Below are 18,934 nucleotides of genomic sequence, written 5' to 3'. Positions count from 1 at the left end.
AATTCGGGCGCATCTGTACAGCCTCAGAGAGAGAGAGAGAGAGAGATAATAACTATCGGTGTCACAGTGATGTGACTGACACTCGGGACGGTGAGGGATAGGCCCCACTCCGGTCCGAGACAATTTCCCCCCAAAAAAAGGGACACATTTGACCCCCCTCCTCCTCCCACTCACTCCCACCCCTCAAAGTCAAGACAGTAGAACAACGGAGGTTAAGTTTCTCTCTCTTCCCCCCACAACATGGACCGTACCTCCCCAGGGGGTGCGGGAGGGAGTGATTATCTCGCAATTTCTTCCACCACCCCCTCCCCTAATTTGGCAGGGGGGGGCGCGGAGAGAAATATCAAATCGCTCGGATTTTTTCAGAAGGACGAACGTGAAGGAGGGAGGTTGAGGTGTGGGGGGGAGGTCAGTGAACAAGGTGGCAACGCGCAAAGTACAACTCAGAAATCTCTCGCCCAACTCCAGGGTAAAAGATTCCAGCACTCAGAGGGAACCCCAACTGAAAGGATAATTGTTTAAAAAAAAATGCCCTCACACAATATCCATCAAACCAAGGCCCCCGTTTTAAAAATATTGCTGGAATCTCTTAGATAAATCCAAAAGACAGCAATTTCATCTCCTGTCTCCCCCCCATCCTACGATTGCAGGGATGCCAGAACACACACAGACCGCCTGAAATACAAGGACGTTGATTTAAGTTAATAATAAAATTGGTTTCGAGTTGTCTTGTGTTTGGTATCCAGCGAAAAGCAACTTCAGTGTTGTTAAAACCCGACTAGTCCAAATCCTCCTCCTCCTCCTCCCCACTCCGACCCCTTTACAGTTTTAAGATGTGGAAAGCAGTTAAAACAACAATATAATTCACAAATGCACACGCTACTCATTTAAAAAGAATGGCAAGCTGAAATTTACACGCTCCTAGTCAAATCTCCCAATTTTCCTCCCTCCTGTTCACCCATCACTGGCTTTCTTCCTTCAGTGAGGGGTTCTAAAATAAAACACACACACACACAATGTTGTGATCACTATTGCCGGCAGCACTTCGAACCCGCTTCGGCCACCCCCCTTCCTGGGAGGGATTCACACAAACTCCTTGTTACTGCTGGGAGGCTTGGATCGGGCCTTGGATTTCGGGTAGGGACGGGAGTAGTTGTCTTTCTTGGGACAGGAGCAACTAAGCATCCCACCGCCAATCAGGATGAGCGCGGAAGCAGCCCAGTTCACAAAGATGGCAGATCCAAACTCATACCTGCACAAAGGGAAAAAAACAGGAGGGTTAGACTGCACAACAAGAAGGGCATTGGCCCCTCATGCCTGCCCCGCCTTTCCATTATATCACACCGACATCCCACCTAGTCCCAGACACCTTTCACTCCCTTATCCATCAATATTCTATCACACTATAACACTGGGGTACAGTACTGGTGGGGACCGGTCTGTCTCTGTATAACACCGGGGTACAGTACTGGTGGGGACGGGTCTGTCGCTGTATAACACTGGGGTACAGTACTGGTGGGGACGGGTCTGTCGCTGTATAACACTGGGGTACAGTACTGGTGGGGACGGGTCTGTCAGTGTATAACACTGGGGTACAGTACTGGTGGGGACGGGTCTGTCAGTGTATAACACTGGGGTACAGTACTGGTGGGGACGGGTCTCTGTATAACACTGGGGTACAGTACTGGTGGGGACGGGTCTGTCTCTGTATAACACTGGGGTACAGTACTGGTGGGGACAGGTCTGTCGCTGTATAACACTGGGGTACAGTACTGATGGGGACGGGTCTGTCTCTGTATAACACTGGGGTACAGTACTGGTGGGGACGGGTCTGTCAGTGTATAACACTGGGGTACAGTACTGGTGGGGACGGGTCTGTCACTGTATAACACTGGGGTACAGTACTGGTGGGGACGGGTCTGTCAGTGTATAACCCTGGGGTACAGTACTGGTGGGGACGGGTCTGTCACTGTATAACACTGGGGTACAGTACTGGTGGGGACGGGTCTGTCAGTGTATAACCCTGGGGTACAGTACTGGTGGGGACGGGTCTGTCTCTGTATAACACTGGGGTACAGTACTGGTGGGGACGGGTCTGTCAGTGTATAACCCTGGGGTACAGTACTGGTGGGGACGGGTCTGTCGCTGTATAACACTGGGGTAAACACCTTATTAACTCTGTTAACTAAGCAGGTTTACCAGGCAGACAGCCAGTGGGTGGGTGAACTGGGAAACTGGTTCAACAACCAGTTAACGAGGTGTCGCAAAACCCAGAGGCCAATGAGAAACTGTTTACGAATGTAAGGTGTTATCCCAACGCGGCACAGAGTTACTAACCACCACCCCCTGCTCCGGGAGAATCCGAGAGGATAATTACTTTGTGTTAACCGGTTTGAGTGGGTCGTAGAACTCTCGAACAATCTGATTACCGAACCACGAGGCACCAATCAGTGTGCACAGACCTGTGGGGAGAGAGAGAGGCGGGGAGGTGAATGGTGAGACAACAGGTTGAACGTAGAGAGTGGGAGGTTCGGCTCGCTGGAGGTGTCCGCCCCACACTGGAATTCACTACACAGCCACAAACCATCCAATAACCCACCCAAAACCTCTCCTCCTGACACAGGGACACACCGGCAAAAATTGGGGCAATCTCACAGTCAGGGTGGGGGGGGTGGAGTCCCCCCCCCACCACCAAACCGACTGGAAGCAGGGCCACCAATACTGTGGGGATAGCGGCTACTGCAATCGGAGGGGGTGACAGAGATAGGGAGGGGGTGACAGAGATAGGGAGGGGGTGACAGAGATAGGGAGGGGGTGACAGAGATAGGGAGGGGGTGACAGAGATAGGGAGGGGGTGACAGAGATAGGGAGGGGGTGACAGAGATAGGGAGGGGGTGACAGAGATGAGGTGAGAGGTGGGTGAGGCCATGGAAGGTTTTGAGAAGAGGGGTGAGGAGGTGAGGGGTTGTTGGATGAGGGACCAGTCCAGTTTTGGAAGAAAGGGAGGAGGGAAATGAATTTTGAAAGGTTTGGGATCTCCAAAGATTCTGCCCAACACCCAGGGTACACAGAGCAATCCCAACTGATCCTCATCCTCCCACCCCCTCACTCCAATCACACCCCCCCCCCCCAAAGGGTGCTCCTGTCAGACCCACACAGCGGGAACCCCCCAGAATGGGGAGTTACCCCCCCCCTCCCAGCGAACTCACCTGCCAAGATGAAGGCAATGCCACCACCCATGGCAATGCGGGACTTTTTGGTCTTGTCATCACCACCACACTTGGTGCACTTCATGCCCACTGTGCTGATGCCCACTGCCAGGACCCCGACCACAATTCCCACCACCATCAGGGCCCGGGTGGCTTGGAGCGAGGCTGTAGAGACAGAGAGAGAATAGGAGGGGGGGGAAGGTGAGAACGTCAACCATACAGATATTGGGGAACACCCCCCCCACCCCCCCAACTCAAACCCTGCCAATCCCACATCAAAGTTCCTTCCCCCACCATGTCCCCCCCCCTTCAAATTTCCCCCAAAGTCTAACAGAAACCCCTTTCCTTTAGGACGAGGCCATTCAGCCCACTCCACTGTACTATCAGCACCTCAACCCCAGTTTCATTCTTCATTCTGAAAGTTTCCAATCGCCCCCTCCCCTCCCCCAGGTGCTTGTGGGGAAGTGGTTCCAGATTCCCACTCAAAGTTTTTGCCCCCCCCCCACCGCTCCCTCATTCTACCCCTTTCTCTCCACCTGCTCCCCCCCCTCCCAACTCCACAAAATCCTTCAATCGCTTTAAATATCAATTAGATCACCCACTCCAGTCATCCTGGGAAAACTCAGAATCCCGACAGTGCAGGGGGAGGCCATTCAGCCCATCGAGTCTGCACCAGCACTATCCCACCCAGGCCCTATCCCCAGAACCCTATGTATTTACCCAGCTAATTCCCTGATACAAGGAGAACCCGCACATCTTCGGACACTAAGGGGCAATTTAGCACGGCCAATCCACCCTAACCTAACATAACAAGAAATAGGAGCAGGAGTAGGCCAACTAGCCCTTCGAGCCTGCCCCGCCATTCAATAAGATCATGGCTGATCTGAAACCTACACATCTTTGGACACTAAGGGACAATTTAGCATGGCCAATCCACCCTAACCTACACATCTTTGAACACTAAGGGGCAATTTAGCACGGCCAATCCACCTAACCTACACATCTTTGGACACTAAGGGACAATTTAGCATGGCCAATCCACCTAACCTACACATCTTTGAACACTAAGGGACAATTTAGCACGGCCAATCCACCTAACCTGCACATCTTTGGGCTGTGGGAGGAAACTGGAGCACCCGGAGGAAACCCATGCAGACACGGGGAGAATGTGCAGACTGCATACAGACAGTGACCCAAGCTGGAAATCAAACCTGGGTCCCTGGCGCTGTGAGGCAGCAGCGCTAACCCACTGTGTCACCGCACTGCCCCAAAAGTTCAGGGAGTTCAAATTAAATGAACTGAACAGTTCCCAATCCACCCTAACCTACACATCTTTGGACACTAAGGGGCAATTTAGCATGGCCAATCCACCCTAACCTACACATCTTTGGACACTCAGGGGCAATTTAGCATGGCCAATCCACCCTAACCTACACATCTTTGGACACTAAGGGACAATTTAGCATGGCCAATCCCCCTAACCTGCACATCTTTGGGGTGTGGGAAGAAACTGGAGCACCTGGGACACAGAGAAGATGCAGAGTCCAGACAGACAGTGACCTGAGGATACAATCGAACCCGAGTCCCTGGCGCCGTGAGTGTGAACCACTGTGCAATGTGCCCTTGTAGTTTACCCCTTAGAGGGGAGATCTTGGGTTAGATGGACTGAATGGCCTCCTGAACGGTTTCAAGGGGAGTGGGGGGGAGGTGGGGATGGTGGGGGGGGGGGAACACAAGTCCTATCTTGACCTGGACACTGAGTCCAGGCAGGTGGGGGCGAAACAGCCCTGCATTCCTCAGGCACCCAGACAGCCTGCGGTCAGGGATGGAGGGAGCCAAAAAGGCTGTGGGAAGAGCAGCAGTGAAACTTGGGGCCATCGCTGAGTAACACATTACATTGGCAATGTCGATGGAAATAACTGGGGGGGGGGGGCAGAGAGGGGTACAATCCAGAGAGGTCAGAATGGGAGCTCCTAAAACGTTACACTGCCAGTAAGGAACTGTCTCCACCTCCCCCCCCCCAAACCGACATTACCGTAGGGAACAATGCAGCCACCGCACAGCAAGATCCCACACACAACTATCCAATCATTGTTGAAGGTTTTGATTTTCTTTTTGAAAGAACAGACATGGTTTTGGTTGTGGGGTAAATATTGATCAAGGACAGCCCAGAGGCAGGGCAACTCCTCCGTCCTACTGGCCCCCCCACCAAACTTTTCCAAAAGTGGCTGCTAAATTGTCCCTCAGTGTCCCAAGATGTGCGATTCCACCCAGGGGGAAGGCCACTCTGCCAAGTCTGGGAAAGGCACGGAATGGAGCCGGGGGGGGGGGGGGGGGGTGGGGGCAGCAGGAGCCATCAGGGAGCTGCTCCAGGTGAAGCAATGGGCCGAATGGCCTCCTACAAGCACCGTGCCTCTCTCTGCTGCTGAGTGGTGTTAAGGCAGGGGAGAAGATCAGGATGGGGTAGATACACAAGCTGGGGGGTGTGTGGATAATTTCCATATGGCCCCCCCCCCGCCAACCCCGTGTCCACATGGGTTTCCTCTGGGTGCTCCGGTTTCCTCCCACACTCCAAAGATGTGTAGGTTAGGGTGGATTGGCCATGCTAAATTGTCCCTTAGTGTCCAAAGATGTGTAGGTTAGGTGGATTGGTCATGCTAAATTGTCCCTTAGTGTCCAAAGATGTGTAGGTTAGGGTGGATTGGCCATGCTAAATTGTCCCTTAGTGTCCAAAGATGTGTAGGTTAGGGTGGATTGGCCGTGCTAAATTGTCCCTTAGTGTCCAAAGATGTGCAGGTTAGGGTGGATTGGCCATGCTAAATTGTCCCTTAGTGTCCAAAGATGTGCAGGTTAGGGTGGATTGGCCGTGCTAAATTGTCCCTTAGTGTCCAAAGATGTGTAGGTTAGGTGGATTGGCCATGCTAAATTGTCCCTTAGTGTCCAAAGATGTGCAGGTTAGGTGGATTGGCCATGCTAAATTGCCCCTTAGTGTCCAAAGATGTGTAGGTTAGGGTGGATTGGCCATGCTAAATTGCTCCTTAGTGTCCAAAGATGTGTAGGTTAGGGTGGATTGGCCATGCTAAATTGCTCCTTAGTGTCCAAAGATGTGTAGGTTAGGTGGATTGGCCATGCTAAATTGCCCCTTAGTGTCCAAAGATGTGTAGGTTAGGTGGATTGGCCATGCTAAATTGTCCCTTAGTGTCCAAAGATGTGTAGGTTAGGTGGATTGGCCATGCTAAATTGTCCCTTAGTGTCCAAAGATGTGTAGGTTAGGGTGGATTGGCCATGCTAAATTGTCCCTTAGTGTCCAAAGATGTGTAGGTTAGATGGATTGGCCGTGCTAAATTGTCCCCTTGCGTCAGGGGCATTAGCAGGGTAAATACGTGGAGTTACAGAAATAGGGTCTGGATGGGATTGTGGTTGGTGCAGACTCGATGGGCTGAATGGCCTCCTTCTGCTCTGTGGGGATTCTGTGATTAGCGGAGGGTGGATACAGGCAACAGATTGCAGACACAACGCAGAAGTGGATAATGAAAAAGACTGAAGAGGTTTCTTTTCCTTCCCCCACCCCACCCACAGAGGGACACACAGGGAGACAGACCCACCCACAGGGAGACAGACCCACCCACAGGGAGACAGACCCACCCACGCAGACACAGCCACTCTCAGCCACCTGCAAACAGCTTCCTGATCTCCCAAAGGCGTGGCCAATACCAGTCCAAACCGGAAAGTTCTCTCTCTCCGCTCAGTCTGATTCCCCACCCCCCCTGCTCGCTCTCCGTTTGCATTTTCCAGCAGCTCTCTGTGCTCAGAGAGGCAGGGAGGGAGAGAATGGAGGCTGGCTCCATATTATCCAGAGACAGAGCTTCCTGGAACCCTCACCGCTTCTCCCTCTGCCTCATCTACACCCTCCCGCACCCCACTAAACCCCCTCCAACTGCACCTCCCTCACACCCCCTCCTCACTTACTCAACCCTCCGTGTTGTCCCCTGCACTGACCTCAACCTCACTCCTGGCAATTTGTAATCCTTGCCCCACACGACCCTGGTCTCAGCAACGATACAATCCCGACAGTGCAGAAGGCCATTCGGCCCATTGGAGTCTGTCCAACTCTCCAAAGAACAAAAACCAGCTTACTCAGGCCCCCAGCCCACCTTATTCCTGTAATCCCACACACATTTACCCCACTGATCCCCCCTAACCTACACATCTTTGGACACTAAGGGACAATTTAGCATGGCCAATCCACCTAACCTACACATCTTTGGACACTAAGGGGCAATTTAGCATGGCCAATCCACCTAACCCGCACATCTTTGGACACTAAGGGACAATTTAGCATGGCCAATCCCCCTAACCTACACATCTTTGGACACTAAGGGGCAATTTAGCATGGCCAATCCACCTAACCTGCACATCTTTGGACACTAAGGGACAATTTAGCATGGCCAATCCATCCTAACCTGCACACCTTTGGACACTAAGGGACAATGTAGCATGGCCAATCCACCCTAACCTACACATCTTTGGACACTAAGGGACAATTTAGCATGGCCAATCCATCTAACCTGCACATCTTTGGACACTAAGGGACAGTTTAGCATGGCCAATCCACCTAACCTGCACATCTTTGGACACTAAGGGACAGTTTAGCATGGCCAATCCACCTAACCTGCACATCTTTGGACACTAAGGGACAGTTTAGCATGGCCAATCCACCTAACCTGCACATCTTTGGACACTAAGGGACAGTTTAGCATGGCCAATCCACCTAACCTGCACATCTTTGGACACTAAGGGACAGTTTAGCATGGCCAATCCACCTAACCTGCACATCTTTGGACACTAAGGGACAGTTTAGCATGGCCAATCCACCTAACCTGCACATCTTTGGACACTAAGGGACAGTTTAGCATGGCCAATCCACCTAACCTGCACATCTTTGGACACTAAGGGACAGTTTAGCATGGCCAATCCACCTAACCTGCACATCTTTGGACACTAAGGGACAGTTTAGCATGGCCAATCCACCTAACCTGCACATCTTTGGACACTAAGGGACAGTTTAGCATGGCCAATCCACCTAACCTGCACATCTTTGGACACTAAGGGACAGTTTAGCATGGCCAATCCACCTAACCTGCACATCTTTGGACACTAAGGGACAGTTTAGCATGGCCAATCCACCTAACCTGCACGCCTTTCAGACTGTAGGAGGAAACCAGAGCACCTGGAGGAAACCCACACAGATATGGGGAGAATGTGCAAACCCCACACAGACAGTGACCCAAGCTGGGAATTGAACCCAGGACCCTGGTGCTGTGGGGCAGCAATGCTAACCCACTGTGCCGCCCATCTCATCCACAGCAATTGCAAAATTCCGGAATTTTCCATCTGGGAGTTTGTGAATGGCCTTTTCCGAGTTGGAAATCTCTCACCCTGACCCGGGCTGGCCCACACGTGACTCCAGACCCCAGCAAACCTCCCAGTGGCGGGCGGGGGGGGGGCCTTGCCTCTCCAGGGATGGGCAATATATTTGTTGGTGATACCCACCTCTGGGAAGCGAACGAGAAGGTTGCGTGTGGGAAGTTTGAGATTTGGATTCCCAACAGGGACAAGGGGAGAGGACGGGAAGATCTCCAACATGCTCCAAACGTTATCCCGTCAGGAATTGAGGTGGGGGGGTGGGGGGCATTGGGTCCAATCTCTCCCCTCACCACCACCCGCCCCCCCCCGCCCCCCCCCCAAGAAGAGTGACTCTTCATGTCGAGAGTCTGACACATCCCTGCCCACGATTGGGTGGCACCAGGCCTCAAACCAACCATGACTCATCCAGATTGGGTTGGAGTGAGCGAGGGAGGGAGGGAAGGGGGAGGTTGGGGTAGAGGGTGGCTTAACTGAGAGTGGGCAACTTCCCAATGAGCCAACTGATAAGAGAGGCCTTTCATAAAACACGGGCACCGTGTGCCCATCCACCCCAAGATAAACGCCCATCAAATCTCTCCTTCCAACACCATCGTCCAACTCAGTAGCCTCATCCTGCTTTCTCCCCATAACCTTTGATCCCATTCACCCCCCAAGTGCTCTATCCAGCCGCCTCTTGAATACCTTCAATGTTTTGGCATTAACTACTTCCTGTGATAATGAACTCCACAGGCTCACCGGGTGAAGAAATGTCTCCTCACCTCCGTCCTAAATGGTCCACCCCCAATCCTCAGACTGTGATCCCTGGTTCTGGACTCCCCCCACCCCCCTCCCCACTCCATAACCCCCTGGTCTGATTCTCGCCCGATACCCACCCAAACACCACGGGGAATGTCAGCACCCTGTCCACCACAGGGCAAAAAACTACCCACCACCCCACACGTGTGGGGGGGAAACCAGGATTCTCTCCCACTCTGCCATCGATTCCCCGAGATGGCCTCCCCGGAGAGATGGAATATTCTACTGATTAGGCCAAGCTCACACCAAACCCATCCCCCCCTCCCCCACCAAGAGTTGCCCTTCTTGCCCAGTGAAAACCAGAGCACCAAATCCTCCCACTGCCCCTCAGGTGGTGGTCTGCAGTATAACCCAGCCCGCAACACCTCCCTCAGTGTAACCCTGTACACACACTCCCTCCTTCTGCCAGGGAAATTCCCAAAATCCCAGCTCCATTCTACAGTAAACACTGTCCTATCTCACACACACACTCGCCTGGTATCTTAACCAAACAATGCTGTTTATGGCTTGTATTATCATCAGATTGTACAATTAATCGGACATCGAGCAATTGGGCCTTTATCAATATTTGTCTTATAATTTCACTGGTGCGATAAGATAACCCCATAGGCAGAAGCACACACAAGCCCAGAGTACAGGGAGAGGTGCACACACACACACAAGCCCAGGGTACAGGGAGAGGCGCACACACACACACAAGCCCAGGGTACAGGGAGAGGCGCACACACACACACACAAGCCCAGGGTACAGGGAGAGGCGCACACACACACACAAGCCCAGGGTACAGGGAGAGGCGCACACACACACACACAAGCCCAGGGTACAGGGAGAGGCGCACACACACACACACACACACAAGCCCAGGGTACAGGGAGAGGCGCACACACACACACAAGCCCAGGGTACAGGGAGAGGCGCACACACACACACACACACAAGCCCAGGGTACAGGGAGAGGCAGGCGCGCACACACACACAAGCCCAGGGCACAGGGAGAGGCGCACACACACACACACAAGCCCAGGGTACAGGGAGAGGCAGGCGCGCACACACACACACACAAGCCCAGGGTACAGGGACAGGCAGGCGCACACACACACACACACACACACACCAGCCCAGAGTACAGGGACAGGCAGGCGCACACACACACACCCCTTAACACAGTATAGGGACAGGTGCACACACACACACACACACACACCTTAACACAGTATAGGGACAGGCACAGCAACCACAATTCAGAGTACAGACACACACACACAAGATGGCTCCCAGGGTAATGATAAGCGTGGCCCCAGGATTAATCCCAGCCGGTTTCTCAATACCCTCAGCCCAGAGTTAAGGGTGTGGACATCAGGACAGGGACACACAATGTTGCTGAAATCCCCCTCCCCCGGGTACCTGCCGAAAGGTTTGACCCCAGTGCTCCCAGTTTGAGGCTTTGTTTCAATCTAACCAGGAAAGGGGAAATTTAACACAGAGCTGGCTGGACGGGTCACTGACTGAGGCACTGGAGAGATCCTCTCAAAATAAAGGAAATACTTTAATCACCAGTTTAAAACCAACCCCACACACACGGAGACAGAGAGAGAAAGGCTCACACACAGAGAGAGACACAGACACACACAGGGAGACAGAGAGAGAGAGACTCACACACAGAGAGAGACACAGACACACACAGGGAGACAGAGAGAGAGACTCACACACAGAGAGAGACACAGACACACACAGGGAGACAGAGAGAGAGACTCACACACAGAGAGAGACACAGACACACACAGGGAGACAGAGAGAGAGAGACACACACAGAGAGAGACACAGACACACACAGGGAGACAGAGAGAGAGAGACACACACAGCGAGAGACACAGACACACACAGGGAGACACCGAAAGACACACACAAGCACACAGAGAGAGACAGACACGCATACAAATACACAAGGAGACAGACACGCAGAAACACAGGGAGACAGAGATGAGTACACACAGGGAGACAAATACACACGCAGGGAACCACACACACAGAGGACAGAAAGCCAGAGATACACACACATGGTCAGAGAGAGAGAGACACACAGAGACAAAAACACATACACAGACAGAGAGAAAGACACACACGGACAGAGAGACAGAGAAAGACAAACACACATGGACAGAGAGAGAGAGACAAACACACACACACACACACACGGAGAAAGGCACACAGAGACACAGGGAAAGACACACACACACACGGACAGAGAGACACACAGACAAACATACACAAAGACAAAGACACACAGCGACACAGACAAACAGCCACACAAACAAGTGCAGATCGGGAGCACACAAACAATTCAGGTGGTGAACCTACCTCCCAGCGCCAGGATGGAATCGTAGACTTTACACTGGATCTGCCCGGTGCTCTGATACACACAGTTCATCCACAGTCCCATGTAGATGGCCTGGGCGGTGATAATATTGTCCCCGGCGTAACTGGACATTTTCCACTGGGGCATGATGGTGCTGGCGACCAGAGCCACCAAACCCAGTAAAGCCAGGGTAAAACCCAGAATCTGCAGTCCCGAATTGGCCATGGCTGGAGCTCACTAGAGACCTGAAACTGGCTTGTTTCACAGACCTGTCCCCCAAACTTCCAGCTGGAAGAAAGTCAACTTCTGGCGAACTTTGTTGCAGCAGGCGTGTCGCGAACTGGTTGCTCTCTTACTCCTGTTCACCTTCTACCTGCCCCACCTTCACCTATTTATAGCCTCTCCCCCGGGAACCAGGTTTCGATGAGGAAATCAGGCTGAGTTTCGGGGTTTGTGAGTGGCTCTCTGTCTCTCACACACACAAACACCTTCACATTCCCCACCCATGAATGTGTCCCAGGTAAAACAGCAACACCCCCGCCTCCAACCAAAAATACCATCAACCCAAACACACACTCCGATTATCCCAGGGACATGACTGAAGGGACAACTTCAAGCAGGAGAGAAAAATCTCTGATTTATTATTGTCCCATGTACTGGGATACAGAGCATACTGTTCATAGATTTGATTTATTATTGTCCCATGTACTGGGATACAGAGCATACTGTTCATAGATTTGATTTATTATTGTCCCATGTACTGGGACACAGTGAAAAGTATTGTTTCTTGTGTGCTATACAAAGCATACCATTCGTAGAGTACATAGAATTGTTTTATTATTGTCCCATGTACTGGGACACAGTGAAAAGTATTGTTTCTTGCGCACTATACAAAGCATACTGTTCATAGAGTACATAGATTTGATTTATTACTGTCACATGTACTGGGAAACACAGTGAAAAGTCTGACAACACCAGGTTTTAGTCCAACCTATGTACTGGGACACAGTGAAAAGTATTGTTTCTTGTGTGCTATACAAAGCATACCGTTCATAGAGTACATAGATTTGATTTATTATTGTCACGTGTACTGGGATACAGTGAAAAGTATTGTTTCTTGCGCACTATACAAAGCATACTGTTCATAGAGTACATAGATTTGATTTAATATTGTCACGTGTACTGGGACACAGTGAAAAGTATTGTTTCTTGTGTGCTATACAAAGCATACCGTTCATAGAGTACATAGATTTGATTTATTATTGTCACGTGTACTGGGATACAGTGAAAAGTATTGTTTCTTGCGCACTATACAAAGCATACTGTTCATAGAGTACATAGATTTGATTTATTATTGTCACGTGTACTGGGATACAGTGAAAAGTATTGTTTCTTGCGCACTATACAAAGCATACTGTTCATAGAGTACATAGATTTGATTTAATATTGTCACGTGTACTGGGATACAGTGAAAAGTATTGTTTCTTGTGTGCTATACAAAGCACACCGTTCATAGAGTATGTAGAATTGTTTTATTATTGTCACATGTACTGGGATACAGTGAAAAGTGTTGTTTCTTGCGCACTATACAGACAAAGCATACCGTTCATAGAGTACATAGATTTGATTTATTATTGTCACATGTACTGGGATACAGTGAAAAGTGTTGTTTCTTGTGCACTATACAAAGCATACCGTTCATAGAGTACATAGATTTGATTTATTATTGTCACATGTACTGGGATACAGTGAAAAGTATTGTTTCTTGTGCACTATACAGACAAAGCATACCGTTCATAGAGAAGGAAAGGAGAGGGTGCAGAATGTAGTGTTACAGTCACAGCGAGGGTGTAGAGAAAGATCAACTTAATGCGAGGTAGGTCCATTCAAAAGTCTGACAGCAGCAGAGAAGAAGCTGTTCTTGAGTCGGTCGGTCGGTACGGGACCTCAGACTTTTGTATCTTTTTCCCGACGGGAAGAAGGTGGAAGAGAGAATGTCCGGGGTGTGTGTGGGGTCCTTGATTATACTGGCTGCTTTTCCCCGAGGCAGCGGGAAGTGTAGACAGAGTCAATGGATGGGAGGCTGGTTTGTGTGATGGACTGGGCTACATTCACGACCCTTTTGTAGTTCCTTGTGGTCTTGGGCAGAGCAGGAGCCTTTCCTGATAGTTAGAACCTTTCCGTTCTAACTGATAATCTTTTCCACACCTTCTCCAAGGCTCTTTACGATGTGGAGACTGGACCTCTGGCTGGCATCACAAGGATGGACCTCACGAGGGTGCCTGGCTACAGTTGGTGATCAGAACCAGGGGAAAGCAGCCCCACCCAGCTGGGTGAGAATGGAAGGGGTGTTGGAGAAGGACGGAGTGGCTGGTATTTATCAAAGGTTACAGGCAGGTCGAGAAGGGGGAAGAGGGAGACTTTCACTTTCTTACAGTCACACAGGTCTGGTGGAACAATGTGTTATTGTCCCTGCCTCTGAACCACAGCTCCAGGTTCCAATCCCACCCCAGCACTGACCCTCTGACAGTGCGGCGCTCCCTCAGCACTGACCCTCTGACAGTGCGGCACTCCCTCGGCACTGACCCTCTGACAGTGCGGCACTCCCTCAGCACCGACCCTCTGGCAGTGCGGCGCTCCCTCAGCACTGACCCTCTGACAGTGCGGCGCTCCCTCAGCACTGACCCTCTGACAGTGCGGCGCTCCCTCAGCACTGACCCTCTGACAGTGCGGCGCTCCCTCAGCACTGACCCTCTGACAGTGCGGCGCTCCCTTAGCACTGACCCTCTGACAGGGCAGCACTCCCTCAGCACTGACCCTCTGACAGGGCAGCACTCCCTCAGCACTGACCCTCTGACAGTGCGGCACTCCCTCAGCACTGACCCTCTGACAGGGCGGCGCTCCCTCAGCACTGACCCTCTGACAGTGCGGCGCTCCCTCAGCACTGACCCTCTGACAGTGCGGCGCTCCCTCAGCACTGACCCTCTGACAGTGCGGCGCTCCCTCAGCACTGACCCTCTGACAGTGCGGCACTCCCTCAGCACTGACCCTCTGACAGGGCAGCACTCCTCAGCACTGACCCTCTGACAGTGCGGCACTCCCTCAGCACTGACCCTCTGACAGGGCGGCGCTCCCTCAGCACTGACCCTCTGACAGTGCGGCGCTCCCTCAGCACTGACCCTCTGACAGTGCGGCACTCCCTCAGCACCGACCCTCTGACAGTGCGGCGCTCCCTCAGCACTGACCCTCTGACAGTGCGGCGCTCCCTCAGCACTGACCCTCTGACAGTGCGGCGCTCCCTCAGCACTGACCCTCTGACAGTGCGGCGCTCCCTCGGCACTGACCCTCTGACAGTGCGGCGCTCCCTCAGCACTGACCCTCTGACAGTGCGGCGCTCCCTCAGCACTGACCCTCTGACAGTGCGGCGCTCCCTCAGCACTGACCCTCTGACAGTGCGGCACTCCCTCAGCACTGACCCTCTGACAGTGCGGCGCTCCCTCAGCACTGACCCTCTGACAGTGCGGCACTCCCTCAGCACTGACCCTCTGACAGTGCGGCGCTCCCTCAGCACTGACCCTCTGACAGTGCGGCACTCCCTCAGCACTGACCCTCTGACAGTGCGGCGCTCCCTCAGCACTGACCCTCTGACAGGGCGGCGCTCCCTCAGCACTGACCCTCTGACAGTGCGGCGCTCCCTCAGCACTGACCCTCTGACAGGGCGGCGCTCCCTCGGCACTGACCCTCTGACAGTGCGGCGCTCCCTCAGCACTGACCCTCTGACAATGCGGCGCTCCCTCAGCACTGACCCTCTGACAGGGCGGCACTCCCTCAGCACTGACCCTCTGACAATGCGGCGCTCCCTCAGCACTGACCCTCTGACAGTGCGGCACTCCCTCAGCACCGACCCTCTGACAGTGCGGCGCTCCCTCAGCGCTGACCCTCTGACAGTGCGGTGCTCCCTCAGCACTGACCCTCTGACAGTGCGGCGCTCCCTCGGCACTGACCCTCTGACAGTGCGGCGCTCCCTCAGCACTGACCCTCTGACAGTGCGGCACTCCATCGGCACTGACCCTCTGACAGTGCGGCACTCCCTCAGCACTGACCCTCTGACAGTGCAGCGCTCCCTCAGCACTGACCCTCTGACAGTGCGGCGCTCCCTCAGCACTGACCCTCTGACAGTGCGGCGCTCCCTCAGCACTGACCCTCTGACAGTGCGGCGCTCCCTCAGCACTGACCCTCTGACAGTGCGGCGCTCCCTCAGCACTGACCCTCTGACAGGGCGGCGCTCCCTCAGCACTGACCCTCTGACAATGCGGCGCTCCCTCAGCACTGACCCTCTGACAGTGCGGCACTCCCTCAGCACCGACCCTCTGACAGTGCGGCACTCCATCGGCACTGACCCTCTGACAGTGCGGCACTCCCTCAGCACTGACCCTCTGACAGTGCAGCGCTCCCTCAGCACTGACCCTCTGACAGTGCAGCGCTCCCTCAGCACTGACCCTCTGACAGTGCGGCACTCCATCGGCACTGACCCTCTGACAGTGCGGCACTCCCTCAGCACTGACCCTCTGACAGTGCAGCGCTCCCTCAGCACTGACCCTCTGACAGTGCGGCACTCCCTCAGCACTGACCCTCTGACAGTGCGGCGCTCCCTCAGCACTGACCCTCTGACAGTGCGGCACTCCCTCAGCACTGACCCTCTGACAGTGCGGCGCTCCCTCAGCACTGACCCTCTGACAGTGCGGCACTCCCTCAGCACTGACCCTCTGACAGTGCGGCGCTCCCTCAGCACTGACCCTCTGACAGTGCGGCACTCCCTCAGCACTGACCCTCTGACAGTGCGGCGCTCCCTCAGCACTGACCCTCTGACAGGGCGGCGCTCCCTCAGCACTGACCCTCTGACAGTGCGGCGCTCCCTCAGCACTGACCCTCTGACAGGGCGGCGCTCCCTCGGCACTGACCCTCTGACAGTGCGGCGCTCCCTCAGCACTGACCCTCTGACAATGCGGCGCTCCCTCAGCACTGACCCTCTGACAGGGCGGCACTCCCTCAGCACTGACCCTCTGACAATGCGGCGCTCCCTCAGCACTGACCCTCTGACAGTGCGGCACTCCCTCAGCACCGACCCTCTGACAGTGCGGCACTCCCTCAGCGCTGACCCTCTGACAGTGCGGTGCTCCCTCAGCACTGACCCTCTGACAGTGCGGCGCTCCCTCGGCACTGACCCTCTGACAGTGCGGCGCTCCCTCAGCACTGACCCTCTGACAGTGCGGCACTCCATCGGCACTGACCCTCTGACAGTGCGGCACTCCCTCAGCACTGACCCTCTGACAGTGCAGCGCTCCCTCAGCACTGACCCTCTGACAGTGCGGCACTCCCTCAGCACTGACCCTCTGACAGTGCGGCACTCCCTCAGCACTGACCCTCTGACAGTGCGGCGCTCCCTCAGCACTGACCCTCTGACAGTGCGGCACTCCCTCAGCACTGACCCTCTGACAGTGCAGCGCTCCCTCAGCACTGACCCTCTGACAGTGCGGCGCTCCCTCAGCACTGACCCTCTGGACAGTGCGGCGCTCCCTCAGCACTGACCCTCTGACAGTGCGGCGCTCCCTCAGCACTGACCCTCTGACAGTGCGGCACTCCCTCAGCACTGACCCTCTGACAGTGCGGCGCTCCCTCGGCACTGACCCTCTGACAGTGCGGCGCTCCCTCAGCACTGACCCTCTGACAGTGCGGCGCTCCCTCAGCACTGACCCTCTGACAGTGTGGCGCTCCCTCAGCACTGACCCTCTGACAGTGCAGCGCTCCCTCAGCACTGACCCTCTGACAGGGCGGCACTCCCTCAGCACTGACCCTCTGACAATGCGGCGCTCCCTCAGCACTGACCCTCTGACAGTGCGGCACTCCCTCAGCACCGACCTTCTGACAGTGCGGCACTCCATCGGCACTGACCCTCTGACAGTGCGGCACTCCCTCAGCACTGACCCTCTGACAGTGCAGCGCTCCCTCAGCACTGACCCTCTGACAGTGCAGCGCTCCCTCAGCACTGACCCTCTGACAGTGCGGCACTCCATCGGCACTGACCCTCTGACAGTGCGGCGCTCCCTCAGCACTGACCCTCTGACAGTGCGGCACTCCCTCAGCACTGACCCTCTGACAGTGCGGCGCTCCCTCAGCACTGACCCTCTGACAGTGCGGCACTCCCTCAGCACTGACCCTCTGACAGTGCGGCGCTCCCTCAGCACTGACCCTCTGACAGGGCGGCGCTCCCTCAGCACTGACCCTCTGACAGTGCGGCGCTCCCTCAGCACTGACCCTCTGACAGGGCGGCGCTCCCTCGGCACTGACCCTCTGACAGTGCGGCGCTCCCTCAGCACTGACCCTCTGACAATGCGGCGCTCCCTCAGCACTGACCCTCTGACAGTGCGGCACTCCCTCAGCACTGACCCTCTGACAATGCGGCGCTCCCTCAGCACTGACCCTCTGACAGTGCGGCACTCCCTCAGCACCGACCCTCTGACAGTGCGGCGCTCCCTCAGCGCTGACCCTCTGACAGTGCGGTGCTCCCTCAGCACTGACCCTCTGACAGTGCGGCGCTCCCTCGGCACTGACCCTCTGACAGTGCGGCGCTCCCTCAGCACTGACCCTCTGACAGTGCGGCACTCCATCGGCACTGACCCTCTGACAGTGCGGCACTCCCTCAGCACTGACCCTCTGACAGTGCAGCGCTCCCTCAGCACTGACCCTCTGACAGTGCGGCGCTCCCTCAGCACTGACCCTCTGACAGTGCGGCGCTCCCTCAGCACTGACCCTCTGACAGTGCGGCACTCCCTCAGCACTGACCCTCTGACAGTGCAGCGCTCCCTCAGCACTGACCCTCTGACAGTGCAGCGCTCCCTCAGCACTGACCCTCTGACAGTGCGGCACTCCATCGGCACTGACCCTCTGACAGTGCGGCGCTCCCTCAGCACTGTACTGGGAGTGTGGGCCTGTATTTTGTGTTCATGTCTCTGGGTGTGGGGGGTCTTCACCCCAAAGTCCTCTCCCTCCCGGAGAGTGAGAGAGGGACAGGTTTAGTTGTTGTCCCTGTCTCAGGCAGATTGCGGACGAGTCTCCCTGAACTGACCCAAGGCCTGTGCTAACAGG

At 54.6% G+C, this 18,934-nt stretch overlaps 1 protein-coding gene across 1 annotated transcript; it reads right to left on the bottom strand.

Annotated features, from left to right (window-relative positions):
- Nucleotides 1-327: 327 nt before the first annotated feature.
- Nucleotides 328-12,160, bottom strand: LOC145339571 (claudin-7-like). Its single transcript, XM_080184064.1, has 4 exons — nt 11,791-12,160; nt 3,210-3,374; nt 2,378-2,462; nt 328-1,252 (listed from the first exon to the last, which is right to left on the bottom strand). The coding sequence occupies exons 1-4, from the start codon at nt 12,011-12,013 to the stop codon at nt 1,084-1,086; spliced, it is 642 nt and encodes a 213-aa protein (XP_080040190.1). The 5' UTR covers nt 12,014-12,160; the 3' UTR covers nt 328-1,083.
- Nucleotides 12,161-18,934: the final 6,774 nt, after the last annotated feature.

This window comes from Carcharhinus amblyrhynchos, unplaced genomic scaffold (genome assembly GCF_965287045.1).
Source record: "Carcharhinus amblyrhynchos unplaced genomic scaffold, sCarAmb.v2.hapA scaffold_544, whole genome shotgun sequence".
In the NCBI taxonomy this organism is placed as follows: Eukaryota; Metazoa; Chordata; class Chondrichthyes; order Carcharhiniformes; family Carcharhinidae; genus Carcharhinus; species Carcharhinus amblyrhynchos.
The sequence above is the reverse complement of the archived record's forward strand: the minus strand, read 5'-3'. Positions and strand labels throughout refer to the sequence as shown.